This window comes from Symphalangus syndactylus, chromosome 4, assembly GCF_028878055.3.
Source record: "Symphalangus syndactylus isolate Jambi chromosome 4, NHGRI_mSymSyn1-v2.1_pri, whole genome shotgun sequence".
In the NCBI taxonomy this organism is placed as follows: Eukaryota; Metazoa; Chordata; class Mammalia; order Primates; family Hylobatidae; genus Symphalangus; species Symphalangus syndactylus.
The window spans coordinates 138,770,899-138,794,378 of record NC_072426.2 but is presented as its reverse complement, the minus strand read 5'-3'; the positions used below and the strand labels follow the sequence as shown (position 1 = coordinate 138,794,378).

At 38.2% G+C, this 23,480-nt stretch overlaps 1 protein-coding gene and 1 long non-coding RNA gene across 2 annotated transcripts in view; one reads left to right on the top strand and one right to left on the bottom strand.

Annotated features, from left to right (window-relative positions):
- Window positions 1-259: 259 nt before the first annotated feature.
- Window positions 260-23,480, bottom strand: part of CPE (carboxypeptidase E) — a 117,476-nt gene continuing 94,255 nt past the window's right edge. Inside the window, exons 4-9 of the mRNA XM_055276329.2 lie at window positions 17,107-17,224; window positions 14,859-15,041; window positions 11,883-12,022; window positions 5,456-5,555; window positions 2,810-2,928; window positions 260-943 (exon numbers count right to left, since the gene is read on the bottom strand). Coding sequence (XP_055132304.1) covers window positions 845-943; window positions 2,810-2,928; window positions 5,456-5,555; window positions 11,883-12,022; window positions 14,859-15,041; window positions 17,107-17,224 — 759 coding nt within the window. The 3' untranslated portion in view covers window positions 260-844. The remainder of the gene's footprint in view (window positions 944-2,809; window positions 2,929-5,455; window positions 5,556-11,882; window positions 12,023-14,858; window positions 15,042-17,106; window positions 17,225-23,480) is intronic.
- LOC134736520 (uncharacterized) lies at window positions 15,040-22,041 on the top strand. The gene is made up of 3 exons (XR_010120601.1): window positions 15,040-15,174; window positions 20,442-20,631; window positions 21,441-22,041. It is a non-coding gene; the product is annotated as an uncharacterized lncRNA (long non-coding RNA).

The window sequence follows — 23,480 nt, the reverse complement described above, 5'->3', positions numbered from 1 at the left end:
CACACAGCAGTCGCTTAACATTTTAAAATGTACAGGATGAACACATGAGAAGCCACTATTAAGAGGATACATGTTTTCATCACAAGACCACAACGCCAGACCAAAAATCTTAGAGAATTAAAATACACATTCTGGGGATTTTTTTTTAACCTTTATTCATTCAGAATGCAATTCTGGGCCACTCTACAACCAAGAGAAAACCCTAAACTTTTAAGCAATGTTAACGGACTAAATAATATAATAGTATTGCTCCTATATGTACAAGCAAGAAGTCAATTTTTATTCTTTCCATAAAACCTCCCTGTAAACATGTACCTTTTCTTCCCATCAAAAATGCACTAACAAGATCATGCTTATAGTTAGTCAGCACAAGAAAAAAACAACAATTTATACTGAACTATTTAAGTCTTGCAGTAGAGTGCTCACAACTCCGAGCTGTATCTGTTAACCTTTTCGATAGCATTCATTATGTGACATTGTCACCAATTACAGTAAAAGAACTTCACTAAGTTTTGAAAGCTAGAATTACTCAAAAAGTTCTGCATTGTAAATAATACCAGGAATATTGCATTTAAACCTAGGATGGCAAAATTACTTAAATCTTTTCTATACTTTTTTGTGTAACATAGGTAGGAAAATGAATACTATGTAAGAGAATGAAATATATCAAGTTCTTATATTTTTACCCAAGAGGCTATTTATTTTAAGTAATGTTGATTAATATTTAAATTATTAAAAAATAAATCAATGTTAAGTATTAACTGCACAAAATCTAAAAAAAAAGACCACATTACATCATACTACATTATATAGATAGATTTAAAGCAGCTAACTAGAAGCCTTTTTAAAAATTTAAAGTTTCTGACATCATTTTCCACCATTCCATCAATTCTTCCTTCTCCTCTTCTTTCCTTTCAGAAAATGACTCCAGTTCAAAATCAACCTAAAAGAGAAAATCAAGAGCATATTATTATCAAACTGCATGTTTGATAATATGTGTTTTTAAATTGAAATAAAAAAATGCATGTGTTTTTAAATTGAAATAAAAAAATAAGAGCAGTTTCAGTATACACTCAATCCAGCCGCCTGAATTAAAGTAAATCCTGAAATAAAAATCTCTTGTGATAAACAAAAGATATTTTCAGGGGAAAAAAATTCAAAAGCAAAATTCAAAAGCCTTATGTTTGAAATGTCCTTTGATTTAATAGCTTTGAAGACAGATATAATTCAACAAAATTCCTGCCCCAGTCTCTTCTCCTCATAAAAAGATGTAACTGGCCAGGCACGGTGGCTCATGTCTGTAATCCCAGCACTTTGGGAGGTCAAGGCGGGCGGATCACAAAGTCAGGAATTCAAGGCCAGCCTGACTAACATGGTGAAACCACATCTCTGCTAAAAATACAAAAATTAGCCAGGCATGGTGGCACACGCTGAAATCCCAGCTATTCAGGAGGCTGAGGCAGGAGAATCTCTTGAACCCGGGAGGCAGAGGTTGCAGTGAGCCAAGATCGTGCCACTGCACTCCAGCCTGGGTGACAGAGCAAGACTGTCTCAAAAAAGAAAAGAAAAAAAAAAGGGATGTAACTTATAGTTAATTTTCTGCCTTTGGTTATTTAGTGAGCACCTCCTGTCAGCCTTGAATCTTCTCCTAACGTGGGAGGGAATGTGGAAGAATACAGTTCAGCGTGCTGGTATCCCAAACCACAAGGTTCTGCTTTCCAGAATCTTGAATTTGTTAAAGAAACTGACAAAAGCAAGTATGTGTCCAAGCCACTCTCTTTGTGAATGGGAGTCTTCATCAGGTCTAGGGAGAAGCCACACACTCCACATAAAAGGCTATTCAAAGTAGGCAGCCCCCAACCCCAATCCTCTCAGGCCCCATCCCAGATGGAACTAAGAGTTTCTCGATTTGGCCACTTAAACGCCTGATTATTTTGGATCGTGATTACACTGACTACATCCTTGCACTAACGCTTGCCAGAAAGACAAAGGATCAAAATAGTTGAACCTTTACAACTTGTTCCCGGGGCCATTTTTTCCAGGTTTCAGTTACCCAAATATATCTCTTGATTTTAATACATATACAGCCCAATATAGACATGCACACAATCAAAACCATGTACCAGTTAAAAACTCAAGATATTTTGTCTGCATAAATCAGCATTTATACTCCAAGTTTTGGGTACATAAACAAAAAAAATAAATTCTTTTCAAGTAAGGCTTTTAGACTTTCAAGAAATCCTACAGGTATTCCCATGGTCCCAGGCATATAATACAAAGGTAGTAGTAAAATTCTGCTCTAAGAGAAGTTTTGGTCTTATCACCATCACCTTCCTAACAAACAAATGAGATCTACTTAAATAAGATATGGTTTTTGATAGTACTTAGCACAGAGAGCCTTGCACAAAAAATATGCTAAATAAGTGTTTGGTTACCACCTAAAATTTTCTTTTATGCATCATTTTTTTTCAAATACTTATTGAGAAAGGCACTGTGCTAGGTGCTAAAGATAAAAAGGCAAATGAAACATAATCCTATTGAGATAGAAATCAAGGTTAGCAAATAAAAATTTAATTTTTTAAAGTTTTATTTCATTTTCTTGTAAATCTCTTCAAAAACTGAGAAATGGTGAGAGAGCTTCATATTAACTTTGCTAAGCCTCAGTTTTCTCATCTGTTAAGTGGAGATAACAATGTTGCCTACCTCACAGGGCTAGTATGAAGATTAAATATAAATCACTTAAGTATGCCTGACAATGATAAATGCTTAATTATTATTATAGTGCTTGGCTATTATTATGATTACTTACCCCAACAGCAGGGCTGTAAGGAACTGCCACTTTCTTTGTTATTGCCAGATAGCCTGGAGCTGAGGCTGTAAGTTTATAGTTTCCAGGTATAAGCAATCTCCAGTAATCACCATCCTTTGCTGTAGGAAAGCAGAACATCAAATCACAAAGCACATGAAATATGCAGAACTACACAATGCATAATTACGCCATCTAAGGAATACCCAGTCTAGCTCAGTTCAACTTTTTTGATTCTCAATTTTTGAAGTAAATATATAGGGAATTTAATGAAATTTTTTTGAATAGGGTGTGAAACTCTCTTTATAAACTTCATTTCTTATAGCAACTTTATAGATATCAATGTTAAATTGTCTAATAAACCTTATACAACCATAGACCTTCTAATCACATCAGGAGCAACACAGGTAAAAAGACAGATGAATTCCCCAAGCAGCAGGGTCAGAACATACAGCCATCATGTTTTGATTCTTGCCAGGTGAAGACCTGATGATCAGAGAATCTTCACAGAGTGAGGGCCAAAGGTAGCCCCTGTAGGATCTCTGAGGCCCTAGTTAGAAATTCAGATGTCTAAAGACTTAGAATACACTGGCACCCTAGTCCATTCAATCTCCCATTTGACTAAGTCAGTGATTTTCAAACTTGGGTGCAAACCTGGGAAACTTGGTAAAATGCAAAATCTGATTCCAGCTCCCGGGTTCTGCATTCCTGACCAGCCCCAGGGCAATGCTAAGGTTTCAAGCAGAGGCCACACTTTGAAGAGCAAGGTTTTCGTAGACACTTCACACCTTCTCCTTTTTCCTAACACCCCTACACATCCTGTTCATCCTCCCAGTTGTTACTTTACATCTTATTTCATTGCAAAAATAGGTATAGTCAAAAAAATTAAGCCCCCATCACCATATCATCAAATCTACCTCTAAATCCGCATCTCCTTGCAGCTAGTGCCTCAATTGTCTTCTTTGCTTTATAGCAAAATTTCTGGAAAGGTTTGTTCATGTTCTCAATCTCAGAATGGTTCTTCTCTTATTCTCTCTTGGACCCAGTCCAATCAGGATCCCACCACTCACTCCATTGAACAGATTTTGTCAAAATCCTCTGAACTGCTAAATCCAAGGATTCATTCACAAGGTTCATCTTAATTAACGCTTTTTCACTCCCTCCTTCTTGAAGCACTTCAAGGCCTCCAGGACAACACACTTCATTTTCCACCTTCAGTTCTATTGCTGGTTCCTTCTTATTATCACCTTGCCATTGAAAAGGTGGAGTATTCTAGAGCCCCTCCTCCGATTTAATTTCTTCCCACCTGTTTATTCCCTAGGTTAGATTTTCCTAAACATTTCATATCATGGAATGCAGAGAAAATATTTGTATGACGCATTAGGGCTAACAGGTTTCTTGTGACAGGGATACTAACGCTGGGTTTCACCCTCCCAGCTAAGGGGCTACATGGGGTAACATCTTGGCACAGATTCTGGCATACTGGCTGGCACCTAGTGGACTGTTGATAAATGAAGAATGAATGGAGTTTTAGAAGACAAATGTTAAAGATTTTTTTTTTAATCCAAGCTATAAATGTGAAGGTTAAGAAAGAGTTGATGGTATAGAGTGGTTTGGGACATAAGTTAATGGTTAATTGTCACAAAGTCTAAAAAAAATTGTAAAGAGTTTATAGCCAAAAAGAAAAAGTTGTCATTATTGAAAAGATCCCAACAAATGACAAACTAAAATGACCGGGATCAATGTTTATTAATGGGAGTAGGTAGATTTGCCAGAAAAATGCATCATTTTCCTCAAACTGGGGAAATGGAAATGGAGCTCAAAACCTAGAAGTCACTAACATCGCACCTCAATCCTATAAGTTCTTGTTTTTTTTTTTGTTGGTTTTTTTTTTGAGACGGAGTCTCGCTCTGTCACCCAGGCTGGAGTGCAGTGGCCCGATCTCGGCTCACTGCAAGCTCCGCCTCCCGGGTTCACGCCATTCTCCTGCCTCAGCCTCTCCGAGTGGCTGGGACTACAGGCGCCCGCCACCACGCCCGGCTAATTTTTTGTATTTTTAGTAGAGACGGGGTTTCACCGTGGTCTCGATCTCCTGACCTCGTGATCCGCCCGCCTCGGCCTCCCAAAGTGCTGGGATTACAAGCGTGAGCCACCGCGCCCGGCCTCTTGTTTAACCTTGAATCCCTGCGGATTTATTATATGGATTAAATGAAAAACTGTGTGAGAATTTTTAGACACACAACCCGCAGCAGTTTTCTTCCTTCCTCCTCTTTCCGCTCCCTCCTTCGGTCTCCCCATTCGCAGCTCGTTAGCACTTCTTAACAGAAACTAGAAAGTTACTGGTATTTTAATTCCAGCAGCTCCTTTTCCTTTGCCTGAAGAACTGCGAAGCATCGGCAGCCTGTGGCACCACCTCCCAGCTCTGGGGCGAGATAGCTGAGGCAAGGGCGCCACCTGCTGCACTCAGATTTCTAACGCAGCAGCCGCCCTGGGCTCCACAAACGAAACTTCACCAGATCAAAGCTGAGAAACGCTGTAGAGATACGAGCTATTTGTTTTGCTTAGAAGAACATAAGACTTATAATTATGATAATTAGTAATTATGCTCTTGTACATAACGTAGAGCCTCCAATTATGGCAAAGACCCACCGGATGTAACATCGTGGTCTATTCCTTCCACGGAGATGGTGGCATTGGCAATTGGGTTACCTTGAAGGTCTCGGACAAATCCTTTAACTCCTCGGTGTATCTGTGAAGGTCAAAAATAACCAAAAAATTAATATGACCTATAAATTTATAGAAATGGCCTTAAATATGTTTCATATCAAGCATCTCCTTATTTTCCAGCAAATACCATAGATCTCCATTGTTTAAGAATCAAGACACACACAAAAGGCGACTGAATTTTTTGTGCATTTTATTCTGCTTTTCCCTAAATAGATAAATGAAAATTAATATCTTGTTTGCATCCAAAAAAAGACTTCAGTACCTTCCAAATCATAAAAAAGTGTCATATTAAGAGAGGAGACCACTCCTCATATTGTCTTATGCCCAATTTCTGTCTCCAAAGAAAGAAGAAGTAAAAACTAAAAGGCAGAAATGAAATCCACAAGCAAACAGCCCGGAACCACACCCTGGGCCTGATAGTTAAAGATCGACTCCTGACCTAATCGGTTATGTTATCTCTAGATTACAGACACTGTATGGAAAAGCACTGTGAAAATCCCTGTCCTGTTCTGTTCCGTTCTAATTACTGGTGCATGCAGCCCCCAGTCACGTACCCCCTGCTTGCTCAATCGATCACGACCCTCTCATGCGGACCGCCTTAGAGTTGTAAGCCCTTAAGAGGGACAAGAGTTGCTCACTCGAGGAGCTGGGTTTTTGAGACAGGAGTCTTGCCGATGCTCCCGGCGGAATAATAAAGCCCTTCCTTCTTTAACTGGGTGTCTGGGGGGTTTTGTCTGCAGCTCGTCCTGCTACAATATGTGTAAAGTTCTAGTCTTAGCGCATTTCATAACTTACTCTTTTAATTTTGGTCACCTGTGTATTCATTATATGGCTACTGTCAATTAACAAGGATATCATAATAAAAGTCCTTCAATATTAGCTCATTGTGGATAAAAAGATATATACTGTGACTGCTTTTGCATTAAATCTATTAACATTATTTTGGCTGAAAATAGATTAGGGAACCTCATAACAGAAAATAGAATGTTGATTTAGAAAGAAGAAGGGAGAGCTGCCATTGAGAATAATCCCCCTAAATTAAGTTGTAGTCATCAACTGGCTATTATTTAATACACTGCAAACTACAAAAACTGCTTTTCTCTTTATTTTGGAAAGACAGTTCATCTAAGTCAATATGTGTTTGAAGTGACAGAGTTGCTTCAGGTCTTTAAGAAAGTACTGTGGTTGGGTGCGGTGGCTCACGCCTGTAATCCCAGCACTTTGGGAGGCCGAGGCGGGCGGATCACGAGGTCAGGAGATCGAGACCAGCCTGGTTAACACGGTGAAACCCCGTCTCTACTAAAAATACAAAAAATTAGCCGGGCGCAGTGGTGGGCGCCTGTAGTCCCAGCTACTCGGGGGGCTGAGGCAGGAGAATGGCGTGAACCCGGGAGGCGGAGTGTGCAGTGAGCCGAGATTGCGCCACTGCATTCTGGGCTGGGCGAAAGAGCGAGACCCCGTCCCAAAAAAAAAAAAAAAAAGAAAGAAAGTACCACATCTAGAATATCAAATGGTAATTCATTAAACTTGATTATTTAACAAAATATGCACCAACCTCCCTAATGCTCAGGTTGTGCCTCACTCAATCTGGCTATAGAAAATAAATTGTCTTTCGCTACTTACAATACTTGACTATTTCCCTACAGAAGACAGATAAGTCTCCTGTAACCCTTTGTCATCAAAGAATAAACTCGGCATGGTACACTGTTTTATCAAAAAGATGTCCCTTTTTACCAGGAATATTTTTTGTGTGTGCCATTTTTCTTAAAAAAATGAGGCCGGGCGCGGTGGCTCACGCTTGTAATCCCAGCACTTTGGGAGGCCGAGGCGGGCAGATCACGAGGTCAGGAGATCGAGACCACGGTGAAACCCCGTCTCTACTAAAAATACAGAAAAAATTAGCCGGGCGTGGTGGCGGGCGCCTGTAGTCCCAGCTACTCGGAGAGGCTGAGGCAGGAGAATGGCGTGAACTCGGGAGGCGGAGCTTGCAGTGAGCCAAGATCGCGCCACTGCACTCCAGCCTGGGCGACAGAGCGAGACTCCGTCTCAAAAAAAAAAAAAAAAAAAAAAAAAATGAAACCTCTCACACCCTATAAAAATAACGTAATTTTTTTCATGTTGCAAATGAAAAGGAATGCAAAGGAAAATGCAAAGGAAATGCAAAGGAAAATGCAAATGAAAAGGAATGCAAAGGAAAAGTCTATCCCTGTTGTCAGTAATAACGATCATTTTATTGGCAACCAGTATAGTAAAGAGAGTAAATATATTTTTAAAAATTTAAGATTTATTCAATTCTAACTTTTCTCCGTAACTTATTTATGAATTAACCAACCAAAATTGAAAAGAGTTTGAAATTTAGCCATTGGAAAACATGAAACACGAAAACTTAACCTTCTGAATTAAAAGATGAAAAATCAGAAAAGGTGTAGAGAAGAAGAAAAGGGCTATATGTAGAGACCCAAACTCTAAATTTCTTAAAATGAGGCCCCGTTCAATAAAACTTAGAAAGATGCTAGCTGATAAAAGAGGATTTACCCAAGTACTTTATTCCTCTTGAGGCACTATAATCCTAAAACTATCAATATTATAAGCCTTAAAGAAAGTTTCTAATTTCCACATCATTGTAAAGTAAGTAAATCAACCACTACAAGAATATATTATTTGCCTGTATTAGGCACAAATATGTTAGGTTAATATTCATGGCTTTACTTTTTTCTGCCTCTGCAATCCAAGACTTATATTGCAATATGTGCAATATGCAGTTTAACAAATAGTTAAAGAAGTAAATGTCTGTCTGTGATATGTCAACTTTTCTGTTTGAAAAATTTCAGTGTAGTAATAAATCTCAGTAGAAGTGTATGGGCTGTGTCAACTCCCCATGAATTCAGACTGGAAAATTCAGATTGTATGGCTTTTGCAAAAGAAATCACGAAAGTCCAAATTTCACTCATGCCTGGAGAAGCTATTTTACTACACTTGTGGTGCCTACACGATTGCTCCCCAGATTCCAGGACATCTCAGTTTCAGCGAAGGCTGAAAAAGCATCCAGAAGATTCTCCATTGTTGCTAGGACTGTTTATAACCCCTAAACCCTCATGTACTTAGTGTCACGCAGATAGCTTGCTGCAAATGATAGCTTGCTGCAAATGAAGATTCGTCGGTCCTGCCCTGCAGAGAGTGTGATTTAGTGGTAAGAGAGGAAACTCATTTTTAATAAGAACTCTAGATGATTCTAATGCAGCTGTCCATGAACCATTTTTTTTTTTTTTTTAAAGACAGAGTCTCCCTCTGTTGCCCAGGCTGGAGTGTAGTGGTGTGATCTTGGCTCACTGCAAGCTCCGCCTCCCGAGTTCACTCCATTCTCCCGCCTCAGCCTCCTGAGTAGCTGGGACTACAGGCGCCCGCCACCACGCCCGGCTAATTTTTTGTATTTTTAGTAGAGACAGCGTTTCACCGTGTTAGCCAGGACGGTCTTGATCTCCTGACCTCGTGATCTGCCCGCCTCGGCCTCCCAAAGTGCTGGGATTACAGGCATGAGCCACCGCGCCTGGCACATGAACCATTCTTTAAGAAATTTTTTGAGAATTTTGAGAATTAGACTCTTTCAAAGCTACAGAGTGGAAGGGAGGCTCTTCTTAGCAAACCCTTTACTCTAATTAGCTTTACAATTCGAGTCCCTGCAAACATCTCTTTAAAACTCTGCAAGGGATTTCCTCTCAGACAATTACAGAAATAGATCTCCTAATCACCTATTTTCCATGAGTTGTAAACTAGTCCAAGCTTAGAATTTAGGCCCAGGTGTTCAATTACTAATCACCACCATTGTCAAGACAACAATTACAACACAGAACTTCTGGCAGCCCTCACTGATTTTTCATCAGCCTTTGTTTTCCTAAACTGGAGTGTTCTACGATGCAAGCTAGATGAGCTGGTTATAAATACCACTCACTGCTTAGACACAGTTTGCATCCTAATGACAATGCCATATCAAGGTAGATCACATGGATCTGTGGACAGAGCAAATTCTTATTCTGCGTGGCATAAAATAGGATTGTATAACTTTATCCTTCTTCTTTTTAGCTTATTTATATATAAATTGATATTACTGTCAGATGAATTGGATGCATGCCCACCTGCTACCGTTAAGTATGACAAATCTCCTTTTTCCTGATGATAAGAAGATGTGTTTTATTTGTTTTGTATTTTTTTTTTCTCAAGAACTAAGAGATGATTTAAACAGCAGCTAAGCATGTTTTTAAATTGTTAATCAGAGTGATGATCTTATTGACATCAACTTTAGTAAATCTTATAGCACAGCTCCAAGAAGCCTTTTCCAAATTCCCATGACTGGGTTAGGTCCCCTCCTGTGTACTGTTATTGCTCCTTGTAGCTAAGCTTTTCTTGTTTTTCAGCCAGCTCTCCTCCTGTCTTGTGATTAGGTATTCTTGTTTCTGACAGCACTCATGTGAAGCCTTCCTGAGGACAGTCACTATCCCCAGTGCCTCACAGAATGCCTGGGATGTGAAACTAGTCAACACATTTTAGTTGAAAAAATATATACATAAAATTAAAAGCACTGTATTAAGGAGTATTAAGACAAATATTATTAAAAATTTAAATATTATTAAATATTTATTAAAATAAAAAGCACTGTATTTGATATCTAAGTGGAGAACACCCCAATCAGTCCCATCTTACTTCCTCTATCCAAAAACATACTTTTCAGTTAACTTTGCTCTTAGAAGATCCATCCAAATACAGCTCTCCTCAAAGGCGACATTCTGTAGGGGTTCCCACCAAAGTTCTTCTAGAGTCATCGTGGACTACTTATCCTAATTTTTTGTTGTTGGAAAATACCTTTTTAAGCTAACATGCAGCAGGAATCCATTGATTTAAAAAGAATCCTGCGGAATGAGTGTTCTTTAATAACCGTCTGACATCAGTGGATCTATTCCATGATAGTCCCTGGTAAGGTATTACAGTGTATGGATATTTGACATGTGTAAAAGAATTCCTATGCTGATTTTGCTTCTGCTTTTTTTTTTTTTTTTTTTTTTTTTTTGTAGAGTAGCCTTTATTCAAAGGAGGCCATAGCAAGATACAGGGACCACTGCAACAGGGCCTTGCAATGGTGGAGAAAGAAACTGGATTCAACTCCTGGTTTTACTTTAAAAAAAGTGTTGTTTTTATATGTATATGTTTGTATGTGCATATATACATATAAATACTTAAATGTTTATTTAACAGCATTTTTCTATGTCAAATTAGTTTAGTAGATCAGTCTGGACTATTTGTTGGCACATGAAACTAACATCACTCTACTTGACTTTAGGTGTAAATGACCACATCCAGAATAAAATTTGAAGACTGGCAAAGCACTGCAGGAATGAACAGTCTTAGGTCTTTCCACCGCCACTGCCTCTGAGGCCAGCGTCTACATACTATGCAGGGGGTGGGGTTGGCAGAGGACTGGCCTGAGTAGGTGAAGGATTTTATTCTGGCAGATGGCGAGATCCCCCGAAATTCTATATGGATCACATTGGAATGGCTACATAAATGGCTCTCTGGTAAAGATCCAGGATTCTGTTCTGAAAGTCAGTATAGCATGGTGATTCTGGAAATAGACAACCTGGATTCAGATTCCAGCTAAGCAACTTCAGGTGAGCTGTCTAGCCTCTCTGTATCTCTGATTCTTCATCTTTAATTTAGTGATGATTATAATGATGATGACGATGATCATTTCCCTCATAAGGTTGTTGTGGGGATTAAATGCACTAATTCTTACATAAAAGGCATTTAGTATAATGCCTGGGAAATAGTGAGTGACCAATAAACATAACTCATTATTATCATTATTATTATTACCTGTGATGCAGTTGAGTCCAGGGTGAGAAAGATGAGGCCTGTACAGCTCAAAACTTAAAGAGACACTCACTCTCAAGTGCTAATCCTGTACTTGCATGCCCCTAAGATTAAAATCCTCCTTAAATTTTCCATTCTAGGTGCCTCACTTGCCTTACTTTTGTTCTGGCTCTGCCTGGGATGCCTCACAGTGATCAGGGTGGGAGAGAGTCCTAGGATTGCCCTTGCTTAGAATAATACAAACAGAAACAAGAGTCTACGTCTTTTCTGTATACGCTCCAGTTTAGTCAGTTCTTGGTGAATAGTCATGAGCCACAAAACCTATGACAAATAAAAGCCTAACTGAAACACTGCTGACACCTGCCTTCCAAATATGGCGTCCTCATTCTGCACCAGACGGATTCTCCTGGACTCCTCTTACAAGACCATTGTACGCCAGGTTTGAATGCTTCTAAACCCTGCATTTTATGCTGGGGACTGTGTTTACCTGCTCGAGGTAGCTAATGAGGGAGTTTTTGTTATCCTCCCAGTAGGTCTTCAGAGTCTCTTCAGGTGGGAACTTCTCACAGCTAAGCTCCACGGTGATCTCAAAACAGTTGCTGCTAAGGTAATTGAAGTCTTGCATCCCTGCCAAAACGCCAAATGGAAAGTCAAAATATGCACAAGGAGCCTAAAACTCTACACAGGCTAGTCTTCTGAATCAAGAACCAAGTAAAAGGTACACAAACCAGGGCATTTGGGAAGCCTGTGGGAAAACTTAAGGGAAATTGTCTGCTGTAAGGGATTGAATAACATAGGTCGGGGGTTGTTATACCTTAAAAGCACAAACTCTAAGGTTCCTAAGCAAAAGCATTTGCTGCTGCAGAGTGCTAATGCAGACATCACCCACCTTCCACATTGCTGGAGTGGGCTTCGGAGAAGACAACAGGGTAAAAGACTTCATCCCTACTGATCTATTAAAGAAATGCACATCCCTCTAAGTCCACCTTTCTACTGGAGAAGAACTTGGAGCTTCATGTGACATGATCTGACATACTATGTTGTTCCTTAAGCCCAATCAATATCATAGTGTATTCCTGAGGGATTGGGAGTCTTGGCAATATACTATTGTCAATCAAGGAAAATGATGAGCCAAGTCTCAATCGTTTTAGGAGATTTCTTTGCCAAAGTTAAGGATGCGCCCCAGAGACAGGTCTATGCCTTTCTCTGAAGATGATTTTGAGGGCTCTAAATTGAAAGGGGAGAGGGTGGGATATTGATAAGCACAGAGTTTTCACATAAACCAAAGGGGGCAGAGGAAAAATGTGGGGAATGTGCATTTTACATAAGATAACGCAGACAAAATGGGGTAGGGGAGCAATTGGATATGCACTGGTGTCTGGCGGGCTGGGGTGCCTGCACCTGTAAAGATAAGCTATCAATTTACATGGCCATGGTGAAGTTTTAACAGCACACCAGGAATTTCCCTGTGGGCAAAATATGAGGGAGGCATGTAGCCTTTCATCTGGTAGTCATCTTATTTAGAAACCAAAATGGGGAGGCAGGTTTGTGTGACCCAGTTCCCAGCTTGACTTTTCCCTTTAGCTAAATGAATTTGGGGTCCCAAAATTTAATTTCCTTTCACACTATATATTAATTCAACAATCACTGAGTATCTACTACATACAAGATATAATGATAACAATACTTCAAATAGCACCAAAGAGAATATTCTGCATCCAGAACAATTTTAATTTAAATCTGACTCAAATTAGTAGAGGATGCTGTTAGTGCCCACCAGATTGCTTTTATGGAGGCAGGGCATCCAGACCCAAACTGCTACGGGTGTTGGCTGTTAGAGCTCACAGCTACCCCCGATCCCTTTTCCAGAGAATTGCAGGTGGGAGCCAGAATCTCCCACCTGGCTTGGGAGTTACATCCTCTTATCTCTCACCCCTAATTCCTTCTGGCACCCCACAACCAATGGCTGACAGATATGGAGCCACCAAAGGCTGGTCCCTTTCTCTCAAGGGGAAACAAACCTGCCCCTAATTTATGCTCCAGGCTTCTTCCAATGGCTCAGGCCAGAGCTGGACTTTGCCTGAGACCACACCCCTGTTTAGCTCTATCCCCTTCCTTGCCCTGCTTCCCTCACTTCCCTACAAAGTCTTTCCTAAAAAGTGCTCCCTTAATAAATTACAAGCATCCAAATCCCTATCTCAGGCTCTGCTTCTAGAAAACCTGACCTAAGACATGAATGTTATTCACTATATACAGAACTGAAGACTAACGGAGCTTCCTTTGACTGTTTAGTTAAGTGAGACATAATCGTTAACTAATATTATTATTATTGTTAATAGTATTATTATTGTTAATAATGTTATTATCAGTATTTTACTGATATAGATTACTTCATATTTTGTTGACAATACACTATTTGTTCAAAAAGGAATTCCAAGAAGTCATTAAAGTTTTTATAAAAACTAAAGTATAAAATTACTTCCCATCTGATGAACTAGACATGCTCTAAATCCTAAATTTGACATAGATCATATTTCTGAAGCTATTGGGGAAAGACTACTAAGTCGGATCTGGATAAAATGCAAAATATAAATAAAAACAGAATTAACATGTATCAGAAAGAATATTTTTCTCAGCACATAATTCAACAAAATTAAGCATATTAAACATACCAATACCCTACAATTAGCTAATGCTGCTTATTGTCCTAACAAATTTTCTTTTTCCAGGTGGGCCATAGAAAATTTTTCTCAGGCAAAGAGAAAAGTAAAAATATATATAAATATCTTCGCATTTCACTCTTCATCCTTGAGTGTTAGTGAAAATAAGAGCTCTGTAAAGTCCGCCTTGGGACAAGGAAGGCAAGAGAGCTGCCTTGGCTACCTAGGAAGGGGCTTCCCGCAGCTGCCGACCCACATGGCAACTGCTTCCTTTTCGGACTAAAAGGCAAAAAGCTACCTGATCTCATAGGGATTATTAGAATAGTGAACATAAACTAAATATTCCATGTCAAATACTCCCCGTTAACCCATCATTTAATAAAAAAGTACTGTGCACCAGGTTATGCTAAAAGCCAAAGCAAGCCCTCTAAAATATATATTTACCTACAGTGAAAGAGCATGACTGGCATATACTAAGGATGCCATCTTATTCCCTAAGGCTTGAATTTGAAAAGTAGGGTCATTAACAATATTCAATTTATTATTTTCCCAATGAATGTCTTCAATTCATTTCCTGTATCTCTTCAATTAGCATCACAATTTTTAAAATCCACAAAAACAAAATTATACATAGTAATCATTCATGCAAAAAGTTTACTTTAATAGAATAACTATAGATTCAGTCTACTTTTTAATGATGGAGGATGATTGAAGATTCTCTAAATCTAAATCACTCTCTAAACCTAAATGGTCATTGTAAATAAGCTACAATCACATAATCAGAGAGCACAATGGAAACCCACCTCCAGGTACACTGTACCAAGCACCACCATTGGTGGTTCCATCTACAAAGCTGCTGTCATCATCATTCTTGCGACATGGTGGCCGATTGGGGTCAGACATGGCCGGGTTGAAAGAAGAGTATGCCCGGGCCAGGCTTTGGAAAATGGCGTCATCTGGGGAGGAGCTGTATTCGTGAGCACTACCTAGAAAACAAATCCACGAGATTAAAGAAATGCACACGGACCAAGCAGCACTGTATGTTTTCTAAAGAGGGATTCAGTTTTGAGTAATTGTATTGCTGATGTATTTTTTTGGCTACATAACTATGGGAAAGAGGTAAAAGTATAAATACTAAATAATTACACTTAGTTTTTAAGTTACAAAACTTCCATTGCTAATACTACAAAGTAGAAATTGGGTAGAATGTACATTCTACTTATGAGTTGAAAGCTTCGCAGGGAAAGGTAATAAAGTCATGGTAAACTAGGCCTGGGAGAATAGGAGGAAGATTTTTATCGTTAAAATCTTTAATTTAAAAAATATACCTATACTAACCTCATACCCACTATGAATCATTCTCATATATACAATTCAATATCTGGTTTTAGATTTTCTAAATCTCCTGTATGTATTATAGAAATAAATAACATATTTTGATACACTGTGTTCTTATTCATGCATTATAAATTATGCAGGCCTACAAGTTTCCCAATTATCAACAAACCACAAAATCTTCAAATTTATTTAACAATGTTATTTCCCCAAAGACGTTCTTCAACCCTCAGTTTCCAATATCTAAAATTATCATCCCAAAAACCCCATTAAAAAGTGGGCAAAGGACAAGAACAGACGTTTTCAAAAGAAGACATACAAGCAGTCAAAATAATTGGGAAAAATGCTCAACATCACTAATCATCAGAGAAAAGGCAAATTAAAACCACAATATCATATTACATGACTTAGAATGGCTATTATTACAAAGTCAAAAAACAACAGATGTTGGCATGGATTCCCACCAGTGTTGGTGGAAATGTAAATTAATATAACTTCTATAGGAAACAGTACAGAGATTTCTCAAAGAACTAAAAATAGAACTACCATTCAACCTAGTAATCCCACTACTGAGTATGTATCCAAAGGAAAAGAAATTATTATATAAAGAAGACATGTGCACTCATATGTTTATGGCAGCACTATTCCCAAAGCAGAGTCATGGAATCAACCTAATTGTCCATCAATGGTTGATTGGATAAAGAAAATGTGGTACATATACACTATGCAATACTAAGCAGCCATTAAAAAGAATGAAATCATGTATTTTGCAACAACATGGATGGAGCTGGGAGCCATTATAAAGTGAAATAATTCAGAAATCAAATACCACATACTCTCACTTAAAAGTGGAAGCTAAACAATGGGTGTACCTGGACATAAAGGTGGAAATAATAGACCCTGGGGACTCCAAAAGTGGGGAGGATGGGAGGAAGTGAGGGGTGAAAAATTACCTGTTGGTTTCACTCTTTTGGTGATGGGTACCCTAGAAACCCAAACCTCACCATTATGTAATATATCCGTGTAACAAACCTACACAGGTACCCCGAATCTAAAATTTAAAAAAATAAAATAAAATAATCATCCTGTTTTTACAAAGAGCTAACTCTTCAAAGGCCCCTGAAAATAGATCCAAAGCAGGAAATTCCTTGGAGCAACAAAAATCAAGTTGAAAATATCTATCTGGCTAAAGCTTGCCTTGTCTGAAGCTTAACTAAAACTAGTTAGAGAAAGCCAAAGCACCACTTCCCCTCCCTGACACCACCAGAAACAGTCCCAAATGCAAAACTGTGTCAACACAATAAGACACATGTAGAGATCCACAGGGGCCCTGATCAAGCACCAAGAGGCTGCCCCCATGTTTAAGCCATCTTCTACATGAACCTACACACTTCTGTAATCTCTCCACTTTATCAGTGTCCAAGAGTGACCCAAGTTTATGACGTGTATTTTCTCCCTTTCTGTTGCCTAGGTACTCTGTCAAGATCACATTTCTCTTCACCTAAACTATTGAAAAAGTGAGTCCTTTTCTGCCAAATAGATATGCCAACACCATATGAAATGATTAGGAGAGCTTCCTGTTAAACATAGTTCTTTCTTCAGGCAAAAATCATTTAACGTCCAGGTCCTTAAAAAAATATTACAGAAATCATCCTATAAACCCTTGTACAGTATTATAAACTTTGAACCAATTAGAGAAGCAGAAAGAATACCTACCACTCCGCGTCTCATCATATGGATAATTGGCCACAAGGTCTCCTCCATGGAGATTAGCAGAGAGCACAAAAGGAATATCCATAATCCAATGAATGACAGCCTTGGTCTCAGGAGCAAGCTGTTCAGATGAGAGATTAAAAGGATTATAAATTTAATAATCATTGGTATGATCACTTGACAGAAAAGACATAGGAAAGGTAAAGGAAAAAACTGAAAGCTGGTCATACTTTAACTACTTTGCGGTTGTCCTCACAGAAAAAAATAAAGGTTCCTACAAGAGCAGCATTCCTCATGTCTAACTTTCTCAGATTTTCAATAAAAAATGTTTCAAAAGTGTTTAAATTTCTTTCAAAGCTTTATTTTTGTGGGCTGCCAGTTTTCCTCTCTTTGTAACTTGGAAACCAGCATGCACCTCACAAATTGTGGGACGTCGCTGTCTGATCTGTAGTGGTTCACACATTGTTATTATGAATAGTTAAGGATAATATGAGGAGAAAAGAAAATAATTGAACTGCAGGACAAGATTTGTCCTCTGTGGTGGTTCAAACTTGTGGTAAGGTTTATTTCCAAATTTTGCTTATTATTTTCCCAACTTCCCTCAACTAGTTCAAACATTGTTCCTCTCAAAGAATATTAGGTTGAGTCTCTTTCAAAGTGGACTGTAAAATATGTTTACTTTGGAATGGTCATCTTAAATTTTAAAATAAAGGCAAGTTTCAAGAATTCATGTTAAGTCTTTAGAATGATTCACTGCCCCCTCATATCTGGGAAGCAAAACAAAGGAAGAAAGAAATGTATACCAAAGAAATAATGTGGAGCCAAAAGCTTGATACTTTTTTGCAATGAGTTTTTAATAGCAACTAGGAAGACTCTCAAACCCCAAGTGCTTCTCTGATGAAAAGAAAAGATTTTACTGGCAATGTGATCCATGCCCTTCTTTGGGACAGAAAATCTAATGGCATCAGTAGGGTTTGATGGTTTTAAGATCTCATATTTGTATAGCTCTGCTCGGTTTATGAATAGTTCTCACATGAACTATTTTACTGCACTTCAACATTCGCATTGGATCTGCAAAGATATTCATACCCATTTCACAAGGAGGAATCTGAAAGTTGGGTGTGTTAAACAGCATATCTAAGTTCACACAGCTAAGAGTTCACATCCAGTCAGTGAAACCATAAGGCTCATGCTGTTTTTAGTGTATCAGCTTTAGTCTATTAAAATTATCCTATTTTCACATAAGCTACTGTTAAGTGTGGAAAAGTGTGATTTAGAGTAGGAGGTTGTTTTTATTATTTTTCATTTGGTTGGTAGATCTTATTTTTGCTAAAAAAAAAAAATATATATATATATATATATCCATTGAGGAAAATGTAGAGGACACAGATAAGAACAAAGAAGAAAATTAAAATTACTCATAATTTTACCACCTAAAGATATCCACTACTAACATTTGTATATATCTCTTTTTCAGTCTTTTCCCAATGTATTTATATAATTTTTAAATGTGATCATTTATATACCATTTTATATACTGCTTTTTTTTGCTTGAAGACAGATAATGAACACCTTTTCATGTTATTAAATACCCTTCTAAAATGATATTTTAATGTCTGAGTGGTAGCCAATGTCTGGATATACCATTCTTAAACACTAATAAAATGATAGCTAATACTTATTAAATACTTTCTGTGTCAGACATTCAATTCTCTCATTTACTCTGTGAAATAGGGACTACATTTTCCCCCCTCCTACAGATAAGTAAAGTGAGATGCAGAGATGTTAGGGAACAGCATGAGACCACTCAGCTGGTACTGGCAGAGGCTGGACTCGAGCCCAGCCAGGCCGGCTCCACAGCCCCTACACTAGTACTAGTAATCTCCAAGAGGTGATACTGGGATGTTTATATTTTAAAAATTAAAAATACTATGAACACCTTTGTAGCTACCATTTGTCCAAATCTGTACTTTCCTTAAAGAAATCCCTAGAAATTGAATGATTTGACCAAAAGCTAAGCACGTTTTTAGCTAACAATGTTTAAGTTAAAATCTATATTAGCTAAAACTGTTTACATTTAAAAATGTATTCCAAACTGCATTCCTGTGAGGTACAGAAATATAACCAGCAACAGTATAATAAGCCTTCCATCTCTAATCTTTTTAAGAACAATGGAATTATTATGTGTTTTAAAGTGTGTCACTTTGATTAATGACCATAGAATTTTTAAAGTTTGCATTATTTTAATTAACTAATTAAACTAGAACAGTTTTTATATTTAGTGATTATTTCTATTTATTCTTCTGTGACATATTTATATGGTTTAACTAATTTTTCTATTGAAATGCATAGCTTTTTTTTTTTTTTTTTTGAGACAGAGTCTTACTCTGTCACCCAGGCTGAAGTGCAGTGGCGCGATCGTGGTTCACTGCAAGCTCCGCCTCTCAGGTTCACGCCATTCTCCCGCCTCAGCCTCTCACGTAGCTGGGACTATAGGTGCCTGCCAGCACACCCGGCTAATTTTTTTGTATTTTTCGTACAGACGAGTTTTCACCGTGTTAGCCAGGAGGGTCTCGATCTCCTGACTTTGTGATCTGCCCACCTCGGCCTCCCAAAGTGCTGGGAGAAATGCAGAGCTTTTCTTTCTGACTTGCAAGAGTCGTTTAGTAAAAAAAATTAGCTCTCTACTACACACTATAAATATTTTCTAAGTGTGCCATGTACCTTTCAAATTTTGTAATTAAAATACAGAGCATTAAAATATTTATGTTAAGTATGTAACATCAAACCAATTGATCTTTTCTTTATGGTCTCTTTGCTTTTCCATTTCATTCATTCGTTCAATAAATATTAAGTGACCACTATGTGCTAGTGCCTATACAAGAAATTTAGAAAGTTCTATCTCCCTGTAAGTATTATATCCTTACGAAAGTTTTCTAGTTTCATACTTTTTAAATTTAAATTGTAGTGTCTAGAATTTATTTTGATCTATGCTGATATTTATGAGATGGATTTGTCTCAATTCCATGTATTCAATAGTGCATTCTTTCCACAGGGATCCGAAATACACTCTTATTATATTTTGATTTAAATCAACCTAAAAATAACTAATACGGGAGATGAAATCAAAATATTCTATAATGCATATGCTTTTTTAAGTGAATTTATGTTTTTTATATCCAATTGCTAACATGACATGAATATTAAATGAGATGAGTTTAACACACTCTTCTATAATATTCCATTCAAAAGTTTTTCTTTTACTACTGAATTTATTTTCAGTCCTCCTCTTCTTTGTACATCTCTCATTCGCTCTATTTTCTTTAACCCAATGACAGATATTGACAGATATTCATATTTCGATAAGCTTAGAAGAGGCAAAATCACCGTGGTTTGGAGAATCATTGAGGACTTCAGGAAGGAGGTGGAACTTCACCAAGCCTAGGGACGAATTGGGATAGGAGAAGAAGAGAGAAAAGAATAGTACAAATAAAGAAGTTGGAAGTACCCATGGCCTGTCTGTTGGGGGTAAGGAAAATACTCTCTGGGAGGGAGGGTTGGTTTTAGTGGGAGTTAGGAGGCAAAGCCATGCCAAGGCAGACTGTATTCCTGTGTTTATTATCCACCTAAAAGTGTTCAGAATGGCTTGCACAGCATGCACCATATATTTACAGGTTGATACAGCCATAAAAAATAATTTTGAAAGGTACGTATCAAAATGTTAATGGTGTTCACTGAAAATTGTAGGGTAATGGATTCTTCTTTCTCCTTATTTGTATGTTTTAATTTTTGTAATAAAATACGAATTCTGCAATAAAAAACTTTTAAAAGAAACTGTTCTTGAAACAAATTGAAAGATACAGCCCTAAATACACAAAGTTGTGTGAAGCTATCAGGTTTAGCCTATTACTAGTTCTTACATCATACACTATTGCTTATATGCATGTTACCAGTATGTTCAAAAGCAAGAACATTTATCTACAATTTGATAAATTAAACTAAGTTTCCCTTTGACTATTAACAGAATCTTTTAGGCTGACTAAATCCTGAGACTCCTGTGTAGTATAATTATATATTTAACTGATCCACAGAGAAGACTTTGGAGTACCTTTAAAATTGAGCCTTTAATAGAAACTAGAAACAATTGTGGCCTTTCTTTAAACTTTCCATTTAAAGATTATAAATACAGCTCAAATATGATGCTCTATAATTAGATGCCTTTTGTTCTTAGATTATGTTGAAGCTCTATTTATTCAGTTTTCTTCACAACTCTAGCTATTAAAGTCAGGGTAAACTTAATAAATGGCTGGGTATATTTTAATTGACTCTGCTTTCAGGCCAAGGCTCATGTACTGAGCCCAGATAACAGTGGAGGTGACCAGGCTGAAGAGCTCAAGAGCAGATGACAAACGACTTAGAGAAGGAAGTCTGGGAGAGCAAGAGAGAGCTTTTATTCAGAGAAGTTCAGAAGAACAAGGAGAGCATGGATCTCGAGCGAGTGGATGTGTCTCAGCTACCTCCAGCATCTGAAGAGCTTCACAAGAATGAAGTTCCTTCCCACCACCCCCTCCTGAAGCACACACACCCCAGGCCTGGATCAGCTTACGTGGGAAATACGAATTTCTTTTTTTTTTTTCTCACAACTATACAAAGGAGGAGGAATCTGCATTTCTATTTTCTATTAATCTGATTCCCTGTTCCACCAAACAGAAGAATAAATCTTGACATTTAAGAACCTCTATAAGGGATACAAATACAAGATATTAGGCTGAGAAGGGGAAGAGGGAAGAGAAATGTATAATAACATTAATGAAATGCCTGCTATATATTTTGTACCAGGTTGGGTCAAAACACTCTCACACTTACAGACAAAAATGGAAAAAGGCAATGAACTAGACACAGGCAATATCACCCCATGATTATGAAGTAAGTTTACTAAAGATTTAGTGTAAAGTAAACAAATCTCGCTTATGTTCCAAAAAGGGACTAATCTTTCATTTTAATGTATTTTTCTTTAATTTACCTTTATGAAAAGAAGTCACATTGAGTTTGTTTTAAATAAAAGCTCTTATTAAAGAATAGTACCATGAACATGCCTCTTTTAAATAAGTATTGCCTAAGCTAGAAATACAAAAACATCTAATCTAGAGATTATGCAAATATTCAGGTTCAGCTGGGGAAGGAGAAGGTAGTGCTGGCTAGAAATAACGGTGCTTGCACAAAGTTGACAATCAAATATCCTGTCAACATGAGTTGATTTCACCATTCTTCTATGATAGGTGGAAGGAATTATTTTCTTCGTTTCTCAGATTTAACAAAGACAGCACAGGCAAGTCAATGCAAGCAATGGGGAAAGCTTGCAGGCTAATACGGGGACTCCGCTCCCAGAAGTTTTCCATTTCTGTATCAGCCCTCATGGTTTATCACAAAGGACTGCCCTCTTTCACCTGGGGTTACCCCAGCCTGCCGCCTTTCTGGCTCTCCCTCTCCCATGAAAGATAATTTTCAGGCTGAGACAGTGACGTGTATCCATGACTCAGAAACAGGAAAGCTTAAGTCACTCACTTATCAGGTTCTGCCAATGTCCTCAGCCTTTGGTAGGCTTTGTCTCAGATTATTGCAGTAGGTAGCTAGTCAGACATGAGCAGGCAGGAGAGGGCCCTCCCCCAACACCAGGAATGTCAGGCAAACATTAGGTGATGGGCAGGAGGTTGTTAAACTGCCTCTCTAAAATAATAATTGGTTGCAGCAGGCGCCAGCGAAAGGCAGTCTCCCAATAGATTAAAAAACCTGAAACTGGCGATCAGCAGCTTCCCAATAAGATCTCAAGAACTGGGCAAGTGGGTTCATACATGCGCACCAAGAGGCAAAATGGCAGAGTTTAACTGGTATATGACCTTCCTCTAGGAACACTGGACTGGTAAGGGATGAATGCCTCAAGTGAGCATGTGCACAACTTCAGTAAACACACTGTGCAAGCGCCCCTCCCAAGTGTTGCCAGGCCACTACACATGCAGACAGCCCACCCCAAGGGAAGAATCAGGGGAAGAGGGACACAACCCCCCAGAAGCATAAGCATACCAACCTATAAAGCCCCAAGTCAAAAGGTCAAAGAGGGCACTTGATCTATCAAGTTGCCCACTTGGCCCACTTCCAAGTGTACTTTACTTCCTTTTATTCCTGCTCTAAAGCTTTTTAATAAACTTTCACTGCTGCTCTAAAACCTGCCTCCGTCTCTCGTCTGCCTTATGTTTCTCAGTTTAATTCTTTCTTCTGAGGAAGCAAGAATTGAGGTTGCTGCAAACCCATATGGATTCATCACTGGTAACATACCTTTGTGCCACATGACTTGGATATGTTTCCCAGTGGTAACGGAC